The sequence below is a fragment of the Lepidothrix coronata genome, unplaced genomic scaffold (genome assembly GCF_001604755.1).
Source record: "Lepidothrix coronata isolate B3197 unplaced genomic scaffold, Lepidothrix_coronata-1.0 Scaffold276, whole genome shotgun sequence".
Classification (NCBI taxonomy): domain Eukaryota; kingdom Metazoa; phylum Chordata; class Aves; order Passeriformes; family Pipridae; genus Lepidothrix; species Lepidothrix coronata.
Window position 1 is genome coordinate 581603 of NW_016690456.1, and position 18074 is coordinate 599676.

The 18074-nt window shown below is 44.5% G+C and overlaps 1 protein-coding gene across 4 annotated transcripts in view; it reads left to right on the forward strand.

Annotated features, from left to right (window-relative positions):
- The window catches only part of PHYHIPL (phytanoyl-CoA 2-hydroxylase interacting protein like), a 132153-nt gene that overhangs the window by 84658 nt on the left and 29421 nt on the right, over positions 1-18074 (forward strand). The window contains exon 1 of one of the 4 annotated variants that reach the window (XM_017836359.1): positions 4116-4445. The exons of 2 other annotated variants lie outside the window; for them this stretch is intronic. In XM_017836359.1, the coding sequence (XP_017691848.1) occupies positions 4247-4445 (199 nt within the window). In that variant the 5' untranslated portion in view covers positions 4116-4246. Of the gene's footprint in view, positions 1-4115; positions 4446-12044; positions 12305-18074 lie in introns of those variants that run through there. One more of the 4 variants, XM_017836360.1, reaches the window with a different exon arrangement.

Sequence of the window (18074 nt, forward strand, 5' to 3'; positions counted from 1 at the left end):
TGACTTTATAATTCATACAAAACTCTCTCTGCAGGAGTGTGCCCAGTGCCGAAAACTTTGCCTTAGGGTTCAGATGGATCAAGCAGTAATAAGACTCCATGGCCAGTTGAGGGGGAGGAAGAGGGGGAAACAATTTAAAAGAAGTGAAAGAAGATACCCATGGTCATTGTTGTAGCAAAGCTTTTGCTCCCACAGCCTGTGGAAGTGCCACACAATAGGTTGGAGAACTGACCCTGCTCTCAGTTCCCTGCCTGTGGGATTGCAACCTCGGTTTGGGAACAGCTGGCTCAAGCAGAGGCAGCTGGCTGCTCTGCTCAGCTGTGTTTCGAGATGAGCAATTTTCTGCTGAGGTCAGGGAGAGTTTGACAGTAAAAGGAGTTCAGACCACCATCCCTAGAGAGGGTGGAGAAACCTAAAATGAGAAAATAGGGATAAGACTATATGTTCTCTCTAAAGCTGGCTGCATGATCTATTCCAAGCTGGATATATTTGTTGATGAAGTGTTTTTCCCAGCAAGATACAGGAAGGAGGTTTTACTCCAAGATGAATTCACAGTTTGCATAATATTTCCATTTAGCCCTGAAGACATCTCAGGAGTACCTGCCTGTGTTTTGTCCCTGAATTATTTGCTGTCACATTTTTGCTGGACATCATTGCTTCTGTGTTGGCAGCAAGAAGGTTGGTTTGCAATTCAGGTAGAGGCCAGTCATGTTATTTTGGGCATTTGTGATAGCTGTGTAATTAACTCCTGAGGGCATAAGATTAGTGGTCAGGCTATAGATAACCTATGGATCTGATAGCTGCTAATCTCATTAACCCTTGAATTTAGTTTGATTTATATTTCATTTGCTTCACCTAGTTTATTATATATTACTCAAATTCAAGAAAAAAAATATCAAAAAGTGGTAATGTAGCATTTTTGCTCAAGCCTCAAACTCTCTGCAGGGAGTGGAGGATATGGATATAATTTAGTGTCAGTGGCACTCATTTCTATTGCACTAGTAGGCAAATGTGAACAGTCCTTGCTTGATGATAAAGAATCTCAGTTTTCTATCTCTCCTTAGGCCCACTCTGTGCCATATCCCCCTTTTCTTAATAACTCTGCTTGAATAAGTTTTATTAATGCAAACACATAGGTAGTAATAAGTTTCTAGAGATTTTACTGTAAATGAATATTTGGCTGTGCTCCAAAAATACATGCAGGGTTCAGTACTGCCTTAATACCAGGTCTAATTCATTCCTGGAAGGAGCAATTTAGTGGTACACAGAAATTAAGGGGGGGGTTTGCTCAGTTTTTGTTCAACATTAGCTGTATCACTGTAGATATGTGTACAATTAGGCTGGTGCAACCTTTAAATTCATTTGATGGAGCTACAGCTATAAAATATGTTTAAAGGAGTAATGAATGTTCTAAAAATGTAAGGAAATAAACTGTAGTAGTGTAGTTATTGCCCCCACAAAATAGAAAGGCTAATCTAGATAACTGGCATTTAAAATACACGCCCTTACTTCTGTTGCTGTGCTCAATCTGATATTGTAAAACTTTTCTGTCACTGATATGCACAAATTCATACTTCCACAGCATGACAGGCAATATGACACTGATAAAATCCATGCAGACAACTTTCTTGTCTTGTGGCAGCTACTGTAAACAGCTTGCTAAGGACAAGAGACCAGAAGATGTGTGTGCAGGTTGACCCAGGCTGGGTACCAGGTGCCCACCAAAAACACTTTGTCACTGCCCTCCTCAGCTGGGCAGGGGAGAGAAAATGTAATGAAAGGCTGCTGGGTCAAGATCAGGACAGGGAGAGATCACTCAGCAATGACTCTCATGGGCAAAATGGACTCGGCTTGGGGAAATTAGCTTAATATATTACCAATCAAATCAGAGTAAGGTAATGAGAAATAAAAACCAAACCTCAAAACACCTTCCCCCCACCCCTCTCTTCTTCCCCGGCTTAACTTCACTCTGGATTTTCTCTACCTCCTCTCCAACCAGTGACACAGGAAAACAGGGAACAGGGGTTATGGTCAGTTCACCACATTTTCTGTGCTGCTCCTTCCTTCTCAAGAGGAGGACTCCTCACACTCCTCCCCTACTCCATCATGGAGTCCATCCCACGGAAGACAATCCCCCATGAACGTATCCAGCACTGAGTCCTTCCCACAGGCTGCAGGGAAATCACTGCTCCAGGGCCTGGAACACCTCCTCCTTCTCCACTGACCTTGGTGTCTGCAGGGTTGTTTCTCTCACATATTCTCCCTCCTCTCTTCTAATTGCTGTTGCGCGGGGTTTTTTTTCTCTCTTCTTAAATCCATTATCCCACAGGTGTTACCACTTTGTGGATGGGTTCCACATTGGCTAGTAGTGAATCCGTCTTGGAGCTGGATGGCATTGGCTCCATCAGACATGGGGGAAGCCTCCAGCAGTTTCTCACAGAAGCCACCCCTGTACCTACCAAAACCTTGCCACACACAGTCAATAGAATTTAATTTCACTAAATAAAACCAAGTACTTCAACACGGAAAGCAATTTTTTTGCCTTTTTTGCTATTCTCTACCTTATTTCCCCTCCTCATCCCAGAAATGACCCAGCGGATGTCATGTGATCGAGCCCAAAAAAGGTACTCTCAATGGCTGAATTGAATTTATGCATAAGGATATTAATCAGAAGCTGGCACTGAGTCAGATGGGAGTTGGTGAGGTTAGACTGAAAATGGATAAAAATAAGAACAGAGATAATCAAGAAGAAGAAAAGTACTGGTATTAAAAGGGAAAATTAGATAAATAACTCTGGTAAATTTGGTTTTAAAAGCTCATATAAGATATTTGGTTAGCAGTGAGCATGGGAGAAATAGAGAGAATTAGAGAAAAAGATGTTACAGATGATGGGCATTTGATGTGAGTTCAGCAGGTCCCAGAGAAGCGGCGGTCGGACAAGTCTGAGCACAGACCTGTGTTCCATCACACAGGAGCCACTGTCAGACCTCTGTCATCAGGCAACAGCTGTGCCTGGATAAATGACCACTTGTTGTGCTTTGCAGCCAGCACTGTCCCTGTCAGCATGTGTACATGCAGCCCCCTGAACTCTGGACAAGGAGCTGAGGAGCTGCTGTTAGCCCTGAAGAGTTTTGCCATATTTGTTTGCTGTTCTCATTTCTCATTCCAGAATATCTTGCAGGTTATCAAAGATAGCTGCTGCAAAGACACATAAGAATAATTTAGGGGGCATTCACAAAGATTGATTTTAGCCTCGGGATGCTTTTCTCCCCCAGCTTCCTGTAGAATCAAGAGAAAGCATTTCCTCCAGGGCAACTGAGCACCTACAATGAGCTCCTTTTGAGACACAGATGAGGATTTTTTCATTCTCCACTGACTGTTGAAAGATCCTAAGGCAAATAAACTCCTTAGGCTAAAGATGGCCTTTGCAATTATCCCCCTGTGCAGCCTGGTTTAAGGAGCAGGAGCAGTATTTCAGTCACTAACAGATTTTGGAGTCAGTTCTAGGATTTTTCAAGGCTCACAGAATGCCATAATTCCTCCACTGACTTCAGGCACTCCAGGGCACTGAATATATACAGCAACTGGAAATTTGTAAGGATTGCTATACTGTCAATAAATAACATACTGCAAGGCTGAAATATATTCAGAACACAAATAACAGTGGCAGGATATAATTCAGAGCAGAACATGCTTTAATTAAAATGCTTGTGGATGTTGTTAAAGAAACAGTGCTATAAACTAATGATCACTTATTGTCTGCTTCTATACTCTGCTCTCTTTATCTAATCTCCCTGTATATGGGTGCTAAGTGGACATGAATTCCTACCAGAGCGAAACCATGGAGAAGACAGCTTCTAATTGCTGTTTCTAATGCATTTCATTGTGAAATTCTAATTGTGGGTTACATATTGCATTGGGTCTGCATGGCAAGGTTCTGGTGGGCAGGAGGACAGGGGCGGCTATGGAAGTGGCTTCTCTGAGAAGCTGCCAGAAGCTTCCCCCGTGTCCAACAGAGCCAATGCCAGGCAGCTCCAGGACAGGCCCACTGCTGGCCAAGGCCAATCAGGCATGGAGGAAACGCCTCTGTGATAACATATTTGAGAAGGAAAAAAAGTTATTGCGCAGAAGGAATTGCATCCAGGGAAGAGAGGAGTGAGAATATGTGAGAGAAGTAACTCTGCAGACACCAAAGTCAGTGGAGAAGTAGGGGCAGGAGGTGCTCCAGGGACCTGAGCAGATTCCCATGCAGCCCATGGTGAGGCGGGTTGTGCCCATGAAGGTCCACAGAGGAGCAGAGACCCACCTGCGGCCCATGGAGAAGCCCCACGCCAGAGCAGCTGGGTGCCCAAAGGAAGGCTGTGCACCTGTGGGAAGCCCAAACTGGAGCAAGTTCCTGGGAGGGACTCGCAGACCCATGGAGAGAGGAGCCCACGCTGGTGCAGGTTTGTCAGCAGGACTGTGGGGGATCCACGCTAGAGCAGGGTGCTCCTGAGGGAATGCACCCCGTGGAAAGGCACCCACATTGGAGCAGTTCATGAAGGACTCAGGCTGGAGGAGTCTGTGGAGGACTATCTCCTGCGGGAGGGTCCCCACTCTGGAGCAGGGAAGGACTCCTCTCCCTGAGCAGCAGCAGGAACAACCTGTGATGGACTGACCATAACCCCCATTCCCATCTCCCTGCACCACTGCTTGGGGAGGAGGTGGAGCCTAGGAAGGAGTGAAGGGTTGGGGGAATATGTTTTTAAGATTTGTTTTAGTTCTCATTCTCCTACTTTGAGAAGTTAATTTCCCTAAGTCAGGTCTGTTTTGCCCATGACAGTCATTGCTGAGTGATCTCTCCCTGTCCTTATATTGACCCACGAGCCTTTAGTTACATTTTCTCTCCCCTGCCCAGCTGAGGAGGGCAGTGACAGAGTGGCTTTGGTGGGCACCTGGCATCCAGCCTGGGTCAACCCACCACATCTATTTAAGTAATCATAGATCTGAAGGACAGTCTAAGAGCCTGTAGTAAGTGACTGTGAGTCCAGTGAGGGAAATTTAAGACTAGTCTATGCCTCCAGGCTCTGAGTCAAGGAGAGGGAATGCCTTGGTGTTGCCTCTCACTCATTTAAAATCATTTTCCTTGTGTTTCCTTAGCAGTTAATTAGCTGTGTTCATGGTAGCAGTGAGGGATGAAACAATGGTGTCTTTCCTGTCTTGCCTCATCATCTCAGATGCTGATGGTACAAAAACATCAACAACAACCTAGATCCCATCTTTTGTGCTTGTATACTTATTATAAGTCTAGTTATAAGAAAACAAGATCAGTAGATGCCATTGAGGAACTGGTCACTTAGACTTTCATCATTAACTTTATTCATGAACTGTAACTGCTTCTTGGCTGTCTTCTTTGAAGAGTTTTGATGTCATCCAGTGAAAGGGTGTAGTATTATGAGGAAAATCTCATTCATAGGATCAGTTGAGAGAGTTTCATAAAGGGCTTTGTGGAAAGAGGAAGGGCAGGAGGGAGGGCATGAGAAGATACTGTAATGGAAAGCCAGCAGAAATGTGTCTTGTTCCAATGAAAATGGGAAACATTGAAGAGAGAATGGGTCACTGTGGGCTACTTAAGCAAGTAAAAGTAAAATATGAACTGCACTGGAAACAGAAAACTGGAGAACCACCAAAACAGGCTTTTATATTCCAAGTTTAGTACACATGAGAAAAATAGGGACAGCATGAGGATACACTGAAACAGTTGCCAAGAGGTTAAAGATAATATGAAAAGACTGTGTTATAAGTCCTAAAGGCACAATAACACAAAATTGCTTGACCAAGAAAATATTAATTATAATTAATTTGTAGTAAGGAGATAAATTTTGAGACCAGTTCTTATTCCCACTAAAACTAATTGGACTTTTGCCATGAAGTTTATTGGGAAGGCGATTAAACTTTAAATAATGGCTTGGTTAAGAAATCATTGATGTAATTATGAACTGCTGGGGAAAAGTAACTAAGAAATACATAATGAAATATCATCACTTGAACAAATGCATCTGAGGTGTCCCTTTGGATATTTAAAGAACTGATGGAACAGCTAGTTGCTAAAAAACCCTACAGAGAACAGAGGTATCAAGAGACTAATAAAGTGTCAGCATGCTACAAGACTTTAAAAATTGAATTAAGAGTAACTATGGAAACTATTGTCTTATGGGCATGGCTCCAAATTGACATAAATACTATAAACAGTAAAGCAGAAGGGGGAAATGTATTCATATGGAGGTGAGTAGTATAATGAGATCCAGATATGGCACAGGTGTTCTGCAGTAAACCAAGCCAGGCCAATTAGAATGTTTATCCCTCCACATCTTTTATGATGAAACCAGAAGATTAGTGGAGTACAGAACAGCATCAAGACTTACAAAGGCATTTGATGCTCTGCCACATAATATCTTAAGGAAATTGCTGAAACAAATCAGCTGGGACTAAAATTCACTTAAAGTTATCACAGGCTGGCCACTGAACTGTAGACAGAAAGTAAATCTGAATAGCAGTCAGTGTTGTCAAGGATAAGCAGACAGTAGTATCCTTTAAAGGTCAAGATATGGCACAATATCTGGAGGATAAAGCACTAATTAAATGTGGAAATGGTTACAAAAGTAGGAAGAATGATTAGCAGCACGGAGGAGAGAGGAAATACAGAAGGTTCTAGTTGTTCTCTGTGGTTACTCTGGATCTAATAAAGTGAAGCTAAACTTAAAAGCAAACTAATAAGTATTAATGCTAAGCATTAACAGTACTTTGTGCCCACTAGGCAACAAATAAATTTTATGAAGTTACAAATACTTTTTTTTTTGGTCCATGAAAGAATTTGCCTTTCTTAGATGCTTATTCAGACTCTATAAAGCTGCTCAGAAAACTGAAATTCAGAAAGCAGCGCCACCAATAGCAATAAGAAAATGATTAGGCTGAGATTTGCACACCCAGCTGACACAGTCGGAGGGCTCCATACTCTGCAGTGTTTGTTGGGAATGAGGATGGCATGGTGGGGGTGGGTGGTAAGGAGTGAAGGCTCAGATACTAGGGCATTTCCATGATTGTCCTGGGTCAGACCAAGGACTTACCCAGGCCGGTACAGTCTCTTTAGAAATGGCTGAAAATGGATGTTTACAGAAAATGAAGATCATGGCAAGCACATAAAACAGTCTTCAGTAACTCTTCCCTGCACTCTAATTTCCAGCTTAGAGACCCTGAGTCATTTGTGAGTTTAGTAACTCTAAAGGATTTCTTTTCCATGAACTTTTCCAGCCTCTCCTTAAATTAATGAGAACTTCTAGCACTGACGGTGTCCTTTGGTCTTACAACTCTAACATTGATTGCATGAAGTACCGTCTCTTTTGTTTGCTTTGGAGCTGGTTGCTATTCCTGTATGGGGAGACTTGGCAAAGAGTCAGACTTTGGCTACCCTGTTTGTGCTACTTGTTTGTGCTACTTGTGCCTTAGTAAATCTCTGTCTCATATACCCTGGGCTGCCTTTTACACAGACTGTCTTTTTACCTGAGTAGTAGACTAGATTTTCTCTCCACTGAAGCCATTTTCCCATCACACTATACAAGAAACTTCAGATTTATGAGTAGGTTCCCTGGCACCAGAAGTCACAGGATTACCACAGAATTGTCTGTGATGTTTTAAACTATGCTTTATGGCTTGGCAAGAAAAGCCTGAATGCATGAGCTGAATGCAGTTGCTGAAATTAAACCTTCCTAACAGGGGAGGAGAGACATTTTAAGATGTATAAACTACTGCAAGCATCTCACTGGAGAGGTCCTAGAAACAGCAAGGGCTTCCCAGCAGCTCCAACAACATCAAAGCAGCAAAGAGCAGATAGAAAACTTTCCAAGAGAGCTGCAGCCTCACTGCTGGACTTGGTGTCAGGGTGCCTGCAAAGGTTATTACATTTGCAGAGAGTTGGAGAAAGGGGGAGAGACACTCACTGCAAAGCTAAGAATAAACCCTGCTGCTCAGCCCTGGATTTTCCTAGGGAAAGAAAGGGGGACCTGCTTCATCCTCCTCCTTGTCTGAGCATTTGAGGAGACACTTGCTTTGCTATCTGAGAAAAAACAAAGAGGATCCCAGTGAGATCCTGTGCCTAGTGCTCTCAATTTCTGTCTCAGTGCAGCAGAGGAAGCTGTGTCACACTGCACATTAACTGTACTTTCACTTAGGGTCTGAGGTCTTCTTTTTTTTTGGTCTTTCTGTCACCAGTGTGTGGATTTTACTTCAGTCCTATGGTATTTCAAGAATATTTTGCACACAGTCCTTCTCAAGTATGTGCCTTTGCACGCTTGAAACACTTGACATGTCCATTAAAGACAAAGAATGACTGCAAAATTGCAAAGAATTTATTTCCATGAAACTTCAGGGATTAGTTGCTAAGCTTAGTCAATGCGCCTTTTAGGACTGACCTAAAATGCTCAATACCAGTTTTGATCCTTCTGTTTATCTGTCCTTTAATATTTTGCTTTTCTCCTCAAAAATGACATATTAATAGAAAGGGGGGGGAACGCTGTTTTTATTTCCTTCCTTGTTTTTCTTTCCTGAAAACCGTGTCTGTAGCCTTTTTGCCTTCTGCTTGCACAGTCCACTGAGCAATAACACAAGTCTTTTTTTATTCCCAAGTGGGAAGGAAGAGCTGGAACTCTGAGTCTTGATGAAGTCTGAGAAAGGAGGTTTCTTTTATAGCTTGCAGATAAAAACCTGCTACAGTGAAGTACAAAAGCGTTTTCAGATAGTAAGAATGGGGTTGCCCAGCTCTATGGCTGTGCTTTGAGGACAGTTTTCCCAGAATGGAGTGAAACACAGGTGGGACAGAACTTTATAATATTGGGGGGTGGGGTTCTTTATGGGGAGGAAAGGAGCACACAGCACCTTTTCCTCTTGCTTTTATGGCTTGAATGGGGTTGTGTCTTTTAGGAAAGAAGCCACACACCTGTCCTGCTGGTTGGCAGCCTCTCTGCTGTAGAGTGGTAGCCCTGCAGCAAATCTTGGTGACTACCAGGGGGACTGTGAATGCCAGGCTAAGGCAGGAGAGCTGAGGTTGTTGAATTTAGCCAGGCAAGAGCTGTGTGTCACAGCTCACGTTTCCTGGTGCGTGTATCGTGCAGAAAATGCTGCTTCTCCCTCCTCACGTGAGGTTTCTGTAATAACAGACACAGTGTTGTTGAACTGCAGAAGTTGGTAATATTCTATTTGTCTAAATGCTGAAAGTGTGAAAGGTTGCTGTTGTGGCAAATTCTTTGCAAGCTTTTGCAGTTCTAAACACATGACCCTCTGCTGTCTCTAACGTTGTGCTGCCATTGGCAGCCTTTCCATTACATAATGTTGACCCATATTTGTGATATGTGACATTTTTTGCTAAACACTGTCAGGGATAATCTGTCACAGAATAAACTTTCTGATTATACACCGAGACTCTGTCATCCTTTAGCACAAACATAACTTGTGCCTCAGACAATGCTATTCCTTGTTAAGAGAAGCAGAGTACTGTTCTTTCAGGTAAGAAAAACACCATGAGAGTATTGTGTGCTTTGAGTCTCAAATGCCTAGGACTAAATTCATTGCCAAGTGATTGCACAGAATCACATTTGGGAGTAATTTGAGCTTTAAAAAATGTTGATCCCTAGCCCAGGTGATGGGAGCAGTGATAGGCTGAGGGAAACATGAAGTGTGACTCTGCAAAAATGCTGTCTCAGGTAGGTCCAGCTTTAGAAAAGCAGAGCTGTGGAAAACGTTTCTCTGCTCTGCTCTTACATTGAAATCTGCCAGTATTTGGAGATTTAACCAGTCTTTTCTTCAAAAAAACAAGTGTAATGGTGTGGGGCGAGAAATAGATATAGCTCAGCCAGAGGTTATTGCTACAAGACAGCTGAGAAATGAGAGGCCTTTGAGGAATGGCAACACCTCCAAAGCTGTCTGCTTTCAAAGAGCTATGCAAAAATTCATCTCTTCTTAAAAACCTGATTTCAGTTGCACAGAATAAGAAGTAGAAGAGAGAAAGGTGTAAAAGATACAGACAGAGAGAATAAAATGGGAATTCTCTCAGTATTCAAGAACAGGCTCTGTTTCAAATGGACTTTATATAATGTTATAGCAAGGAAGTAACAAGATTGTGTGAGCTGCTGAAGCGTCTGCCACGTTGTGGAAAGGAGTGAATGTGGAACATAAGGCCAAGAGACTAAACAGACCATCTTCAGAGAAAGAAATTTTCCAGCCTTACGTAGGAGATGACTGTGTGCTAAGAACAGTTGCAATATTAAGGAGAAAGGTTTTGCTTCTGTGCAGGGAATTAATGCTTGTCAGAGACAAAATTAAAACCTGATGAATGCAGTCTCACCCACTTTCATTTCTTTCCTCTCTGATTCTGCGTTTGTCCTCATTCTGTCTGTGCATTCATTCATATATTTCTCTCCCTTCCCACCTCCCCATTGACTCACACTCTCCCTCCCTGCTACTGCTTCCTTTTCATTTTCTCTTCCTTTAGGTTCCCTTCCCACTCATTCCATTTCTCTTCTACCTGACCCCTCTGCACACATTTTCCGTCACTGTGAAAAAAAGCAGAGAGACAAAGAGAAGAAAAAAACAAAAGATGAGCAAGAAAGCAGGGGGAGGTGTGTGTGTGAAGAGTAGAGAGTGCTGGAAGGGTGCTCAGCATTGCACTTTCTCCCCATGATGCACTACAGATTTCTGAAGGTGTCAGAGGAGTCCGGGCTCCTGAAACCTGTTCCTTGCTCCCAGGCTGCAGCACTTGGCAGTGGCTCAGTGAAAGGTAACACCAGAGCTCATCTCCCGAGATTAGTGTCCCTAGAAATCATCATAAGGAACGGAATAATCCGAAAGTCCAGTGGAAAGCCATCTCTGAGTGACAGACATCTGGCTGTGTGTGGAGCTTACTACTGTGTCAGATCAGTGAGGACTGGGAGGGGACTGGATGGTCTTGGGACTGCAGAAAGAGAAATGGGAGCTCTAGGGACTCTCTGGACTTGCTGTCATGCAATGCTGACCAAGTAACATCACAGCCTTGAGCTTGTTGGGGGCCTGTCTGCAGTGAACTGCTGTTTCCCAAAGCAGCTGCTGCTGGAGTCTCAAGATCGGTGGCCAAATGGTGTCAATTTTGGTTTGGTGAAACAACGAATTGGTGCCAAGAATGCTTGTTGTAATGTGTGGTCAGCCTGTGACCTGGAGAAAGCTCTGTACTCCTGCAGCCCCCGAGGCCAAGAGGCTGCTCCTTTGTCCAGCCTGCGGTGGGAGGGAGCTGGGCTGTCACACCTGCTGATGGTGCAGTGCTGCACAAGTTTTATTTATTCTCCTATTACTCTTTATCTAAATTTTCTCCTTTTCTGGCCCCGTTCTTGTTCCTGAAATTGTGAACCGATAAGTAGTTTTTTAAAAAGCTTGGTATGGATAGCACTGGTACAATGCGGGTCGTTTTTCCTTCCCACAAAAAGGACAGGTGGGAAGCATGCAGGGCAGGTAGCCATAAATGGCTCATTTCTGTACCCTCTCCTGCCATCTCTACCCTCCTGCCAGCTTTTCTTGGTTTATCAACCTAAACCGGCTAGTATTTCTTACTGCGAATTCTTGCATAATCGAAGATCAGAGCGGACGCCCGCAGCCCTTGGGTGTGACTGCGCACAGCGGTCGCGGTGGGCTGTGTGTTTGGGGAAGGGGGAGTCGGTAACGGTGGGTTTGGGGGGTGGTCTGCCTCGGGAACACTCTCCTCGGGTTATGGAATAACCTGGAAATAAACGGCGCCGCGGCGGTGCGCAACTGTGCCCGCGGCCGGCCGGGGGGAGCCCAGCCCGGCCCTCGGCGGGGTCGGTGCCCAGCGGCGCCTGACCCGGAGGGGTTGGACACTCCGGGAGCTTCCCGCGGAGGCGCGGCCGCCGTTACATAAGGAGCGGGGGGGGAAGGGAGCGCTGCGAGGCGGCGGCCGCGGCCCCTTTAAACGCGGGTGCCGGGGCGCGCCGGGTGCCCGCCTCGCTGCTGCCCCCTCCCCGGCTCGCTGCGGCGACAAATCCGCTCCCCGCCCGCCTCCTCCTCCGCCGAGCGCTCCCAGCCGAGCCGGGCGGCGCCGGGAAGCGCCGGGAAGCGCTGCCGCGCGGCTCAGCACAGCCCCAGCCCCAGCGCCCGGCCGAGCCACAGCAGGCGAGGGGCGCGATGGAGGCTCCGCGCCTGGCGCACACCATGAGCAGCCCCACGAGCCCCTGCGAGGAGGTGATCAAGAACCTGAGCCTGGAGGCGATTCAGCTCTGCGATAGGGACGGTAAGCCCGGGCTCGGCGCGGCTAATCCCCGCAGACGTAAGATGCTGCTGCCCTCATGGATGCTAATGCAAATTAATCCGCGCGGCGTATGGTCCTTTGTTATCCCCCATGAATTTGTAGGTGCAGTTGCTCCCCACCCCTCCCGCCGCCGCTGCCACCCTCCTGCCACTGAGAACAAAAGAAGAAAGAGAAGGTTGCACCTTGCTGGAGGGAAGGGTGGGAAACCTGCCGCTCCCTGAGCCGTGCCTGGCGTTGCAGTGCGATTACCCCGGGCGAGCCTGCTGCACAACCCTGCCCCTGCCAGGAATGGACGCTGGGGCTTGTTCTGGGAGAGGCAGCGAGGAGAGCCAGAGCCCGCGCTGCGGAGAGTCCGGAGCTGGGGGGACGGGCCGGTGGCCCTGGTGGGGTTTTGTTGCCCGCGGTCTCCAAACTCCTTTGTATTGTAGGGCAATTCCCGTGTTTAGGATACACGGGCGGATGTGCCGCCTGGCGTGGGCAAGCGGCCAGACTTGTTGCCGGTCGCTTGTGCGAGCGATGAGGCGGCGAGTGGAGCGAGCTGGGGCTCGCAAGATGGGGCTCGGGGGGAGGCAGAGAGAGGGAGATGGTTCAGCACCGCGGACAGCACCGCCCGGCGGGCCCGGGAGCGCCGAGCCCCGGGCCCTGCCGCCTTCCTTCCCTGCCCGTGTTCCCTGCCCGCCATCCCTGCCCGCCTTCCCTGCCGCGCCGCGCCTGGCGCCCGCACAGCCGCGGGAGACCGCAGTGCCCTGGGGACAGTGGCGGTCCGTCTGTCCGTCCGTCCGCCCGTCCGTGCCTCGGAAGGCGCAGCGAGACCGTCAAGTTTGGCTTTAGAGTTGCAGGTGCGGATATTAAAGACCGTGTGTCGAAGCAAGCAGATAAATGTCAGGTGGTGACGAGGGAGAGCCAAAACAAGTGGTACGTGCTCGAAGCAACACTGACGGCTGACTGGGGTACAACAGTCGTGTCGTTTGTACACAACTGTGGCTGACAAAACTAAACAGAGTCACCGACTGTCAAACAATGAAAAAATATTTTCTTGTAGAGTGGCATAGAATTTGTGCTCGCATACCAGATGATTCCTATCTTGTCATATCGCATCGAAGTATTGAAAATAGCTTGTCATTTTTTGGATGCAAAATGTGCTTTGGGTGTGGAATTTGTTACCTGGTAAATGCACCAAGGAATGGAGATACTGTATCAGTGATTGGTACAGCTGAATTCATGAAACTATTTCCTTGTGTGAGTATATTTTTGGAGCATAACTGTTGAAGGTGATGGTTACAGAAGGAGTCAGACCAGTTTGCTCTGTTATTTTTTTGCAAATTATTATCGAATACTTCCCTTTTTTTAGGCAGACAGTGTTTAAAAAGCTGAATTTTTGGAAGCTCTTTATTTTTCTTAAAATACTAAGGAAAATGACAAGGCATTGAAAAGTCTCAGTTATTATTTTTATAGCTACATTAGAAATGCTTTGATTTTTTTTTTTAATGTCTGAATTAAGGTATAATATGCACTTCCATTCATTCATGCCTAACTCACTGCCACAGGAAACTGGACTATGTTTATAGTAGTGGAGGTTAGAGTGCTCTTTTGTTAAAACACTTTTTCACTTATATATCTTTTTATCAATACTAGAGATAAATAAAAATAGATAAATTATGCAGTCCTTCATATTTGTGTACCCTAAGTAATTGCAGTGAAGTACTCCATGTCAATCATTGAAAACTCTATTTGGTTCCACATACTCTAGTTAAGGACTGCTTGATTTCTGTGAAATAATGTCACACAGGCAAGCAAATGGTTTCTTTTTGATTAGGCTTCTGTGGAAAACCACAGTTTTTCTGTGGATGTGGCTTTGCAAGCTAACCCTCCTGAAGCAATCCAGCATCACACAGGGTCGTTGCTTCCCAGTACATGGTTGGATTTCCGAAGGCGGCCCCTACCTTGGGGATGTAGGAGTCGGCTCAGTGCCTCCACTGGCACAGGGCTGCACCTGAGCATACTTCAGGATTGCCTACAGGTGGCACTTCTGTATCAAGAAGCTGTTTTAGGGGGAACACAGAAACAAGGAAGCAAAGGTTAAGGCATTAATCCTTCTGGATAAGCGCCTATGCGATACATTTATGTCCCTGGTTGTGTACGTGGGTACATTTATATTATAAACACTCGCAATTTATTTTAAGGTATCTTTGTTGCGAAAGATGAAGTTGGGGAAGGTGATTGACATCACTGAGGTTAATCAAAGTTTTGTGATAAATATCACTACGTTACCCACAGTGAATTAAAAATATGCTAGATTTTCATATTCTGAAAATGTCCTTGGTCTTTAAGCTGCAGTAACTGTAAAGGCAACCAGAGAAACTGTAACATTACACATCCAACTATGAAAAACTCTGCAGCACACTTAGTTTGGAATTGCAAGCAACGCTGCAGCATAAACATAAACAATAATGGAAAAATCATGTAGATAGCAAAATGTTATTCTTGCTTTCTGAGATGGGAGAATTAGTATTAAGACATTTTGTATTCAGAAAACAGGATTATTCATCCTATGTAGGTATATGCAGGAGCCACAAATCTGGGAACAGGAGTGAGCAATTAATAATATCACGATGGTTGCTCTATTTTTAGAGGGTTTTTTAAAGTGTTGTTCTTGTAAGCATTGTCATCTCTCTTAATGAATTAAGACCACTTAAAAATTTACAAATGTTAAAAGATTACAAATGTATGCATTTTGGAGATTTATTTTTTTTTAGATAAAAACTCCTGATAAGATTTAAAGTGAGCGCAATATTATAAAGCCAATTATGAGCTCTTATTTTTTGCATACTCTGTTATTTACAAATGTATCTTGCATTATTTGTTCTTATTCTCTTAGGTGGGTCTGATAGCACAGCTCAGTATTAGTCTGTTGCACAATCCAACGTGTAGTTCTTTAGAACTCTCCTTAACTCACCCCGTGTGTAGGAAAAACCATTTGTTATTTTCCTTTACCATATTTGAACACTGTAGCCATATTTTTGCAAACTCAGGGCAGAATGAATGTTTCCTTTGTGCTGAAAATTCTGGTGACCTTCTTATAAAATTTGTATTAGCCCCGCCTAGGGATTAAACCTTTAGTAGATGGATGGATGCCCTTTGTGTCACGAGCAGGCCAATTCTATGAGAACACAGCTAACGTCAGAAAAATCATAAGCCTTGGGAAAAAAACCTGTGCTTTTCATAGGCTTGGTACAGCAGCCTTAGATGTGAGCAGCTGAATTTCCTGAAGCTCCACGTTGTGGTTGTGCAGCACTCCCCCTACAGATGATGCACTTTGGCTGCTGGGGTCCTGCCAGGGTGAGAGCAGTGACGCTGTCACACACTTCCCGTGCTCCCACAGTTGGAGCAGACAGATGGAAAGCAGAAGACACCTCTGAAAATGCAGAAAGAAAAGCAGAGAAACAAACCTTCAAAGAGGATGTTGGACCTTGGGAGGCACGGACTGGGGAGTGGGGCAAGAAAACTGGCCCCGAAGGTGCTGATAGACTTGAGGCAGTGGCTGGTCAAGGGTGGAAGAACAGGAAAGATTTACAAGCTGGTGATTAGATTAGATGGGAAGGCAGAAGTGGTCAAAATAACCCTGAATGAAAACAGGAAAAGAAGATGAATGAGCGAGGGAGACAATCCAAGTTCAGGCAGCGTGCCCAGGGAAGTAAAACTGGGGAGGAAAATGAGGAGGTGTTCACCCAGGGTAGATTAGTTTGAAGAATGAGGATGGGGAACCTATGAAGAGTAAACCTGGAGACCTGCGTGCAAAGAAGAGACAAAAAGTACAAGAATGTGGAGAGGGGGAACTGGACATTTTGGTCTGCAGAGCTGAGGAGTAAAGGAATGGAACTAGGACGTGCTGAGCAAAGAGACTGGGACTGAAAGGACAGCCTTAGGAATGAGGAGCAGGACTTTTGAAGTGTGACTGGGGAGTAGAAGAAGGGGTGGGACAGGAACAGGGCAGAAGAGGCCGTGTTTGGGTGTGACCACCAGGGAAAGGTCAGTGTGTATCAGCACGTGCCAGCTTTCAAAGCCACACCAACGCCAGGACAGCAAATTCTCCTTGTTCATTTGCCAGCAAAGAATGGTACCATGGTATCAGGGGTACTGGGAGTCAACAGCTTCTCCTGACTTCTGTGGGAGCAGGACTTTGAAAATACAAAGCACAGTACTAAATGCTTTGAGAAGAGAAATGTTCACCACCTTAAATAGGCACTTCAAGTTAGAAACTATATTTTAACTTCTCTGTGCATCAGTTTTCCATATGTAAAATGGAAGCAGTATTATTGCCTCCCCTCACAGAGATGTTTTCTAAATAAACTAATGAATGTTTGTTAAGCAGCCAGACACTGTAGTAGCCTGGAAAAACCCATGAGGTGCATAGAAAAAACCCATGATGAAATTCATAATTTTGTCTTCAGAGCAGAGGATGAATAATGTGTAGCAAATAAGTCCTGAGACTACACACTGAACAACAGCAAATAGCTGCTACAAGAAAAATAGTTCATTATGTAGGCACTATTCATTATGTATGCTGAATGAGTCTAGATTTACGTGGAAAAATTAGTATGTAATCATGCAGTTAAAGACTATATCATAATCTGAACAAAGTGTCCAATTTAAGGTTATTCAAGTCTGCTTCATTCGGGCAGTTTCCAGCTATTGATGGCTTGAACTATACAATCTCTCTAAAGTGCTTTTAAAGGTTTTTTCGGTCTTCATGTATTTGAAGATAGTGTTTGGGCATCAGGATCAGAGCTGGAATTGGTGTCTTGGCCAATTCCAATCATTTTCATCACCTTCCAAACACTTGGCACCATCAAAACTGTTTAGTCTACCAGGCCTGTATAAAAGCATTACATCATACAAGCTAAGATGTCATCTCTGTTTTATGTAAACAACTTGCATCTTTGGCTTTCCATGTTACTTAAGCATGTCTCATGCTTTCTAATTTATTTCAGGAGTTTATTATTATGCTGGATTTGTTGGAGCATTCGGAAAGATTTTTCTAGAGTTCATTAATTGGGGCTTTCATGGCCATATTGTGTACACATTTGCTTTTCAAACAGAAGGGATGAAGTGGCATCATCCAGGCTCTGGATGCATTTTTCCAATCCCCTTTTTGGCATCGTGGAGCAGTATCACTGCTATTTCTGAAAGGTTATCGTGTACATCTGAGAGATGGAGAAAAATCGAATGTCTGAGTAGAATCCCACATGAAGGACAACTGAGAGACCCAAATTTCACAGTAATTCTTAGTGTCCTGAATGGTTGTCTTTGCATTGTTGTTTGTTTTATTAAAAAACTATGAGACTTCTGAGCACAGGAATAAACAATTCATATTTTTGTATCCAGCATAATGGAGAGGTGCTGTATCTGTGATATTTTGATAGGACACAAAATTCAGTTATGTTTATTGCTGTTTTTATTCTTCTCTCCAGCTGCAACTTTGGGGATTTAAATTCACTCTCTTCAAAATGCCAACTGTATCAATTTTTTAGAGTTTGAGTGGTGGAATGCTCAACTAAGAAATGCATTTATTCCATAGAATCATGTCTAACCTGGCAGAACTTGAAAAGAGTGATGATTGTGGGTTTTTTGTTTGGTTGGTTTTTTTGTGACAAGCAATAATGCAGGTTCAGGTAGGAGCTAAAATCTAGTGCATCACTTCAAAAGCTCTCCTGTTGCAAAGAAAAATACTTATTATGGTTTTAGATTTACA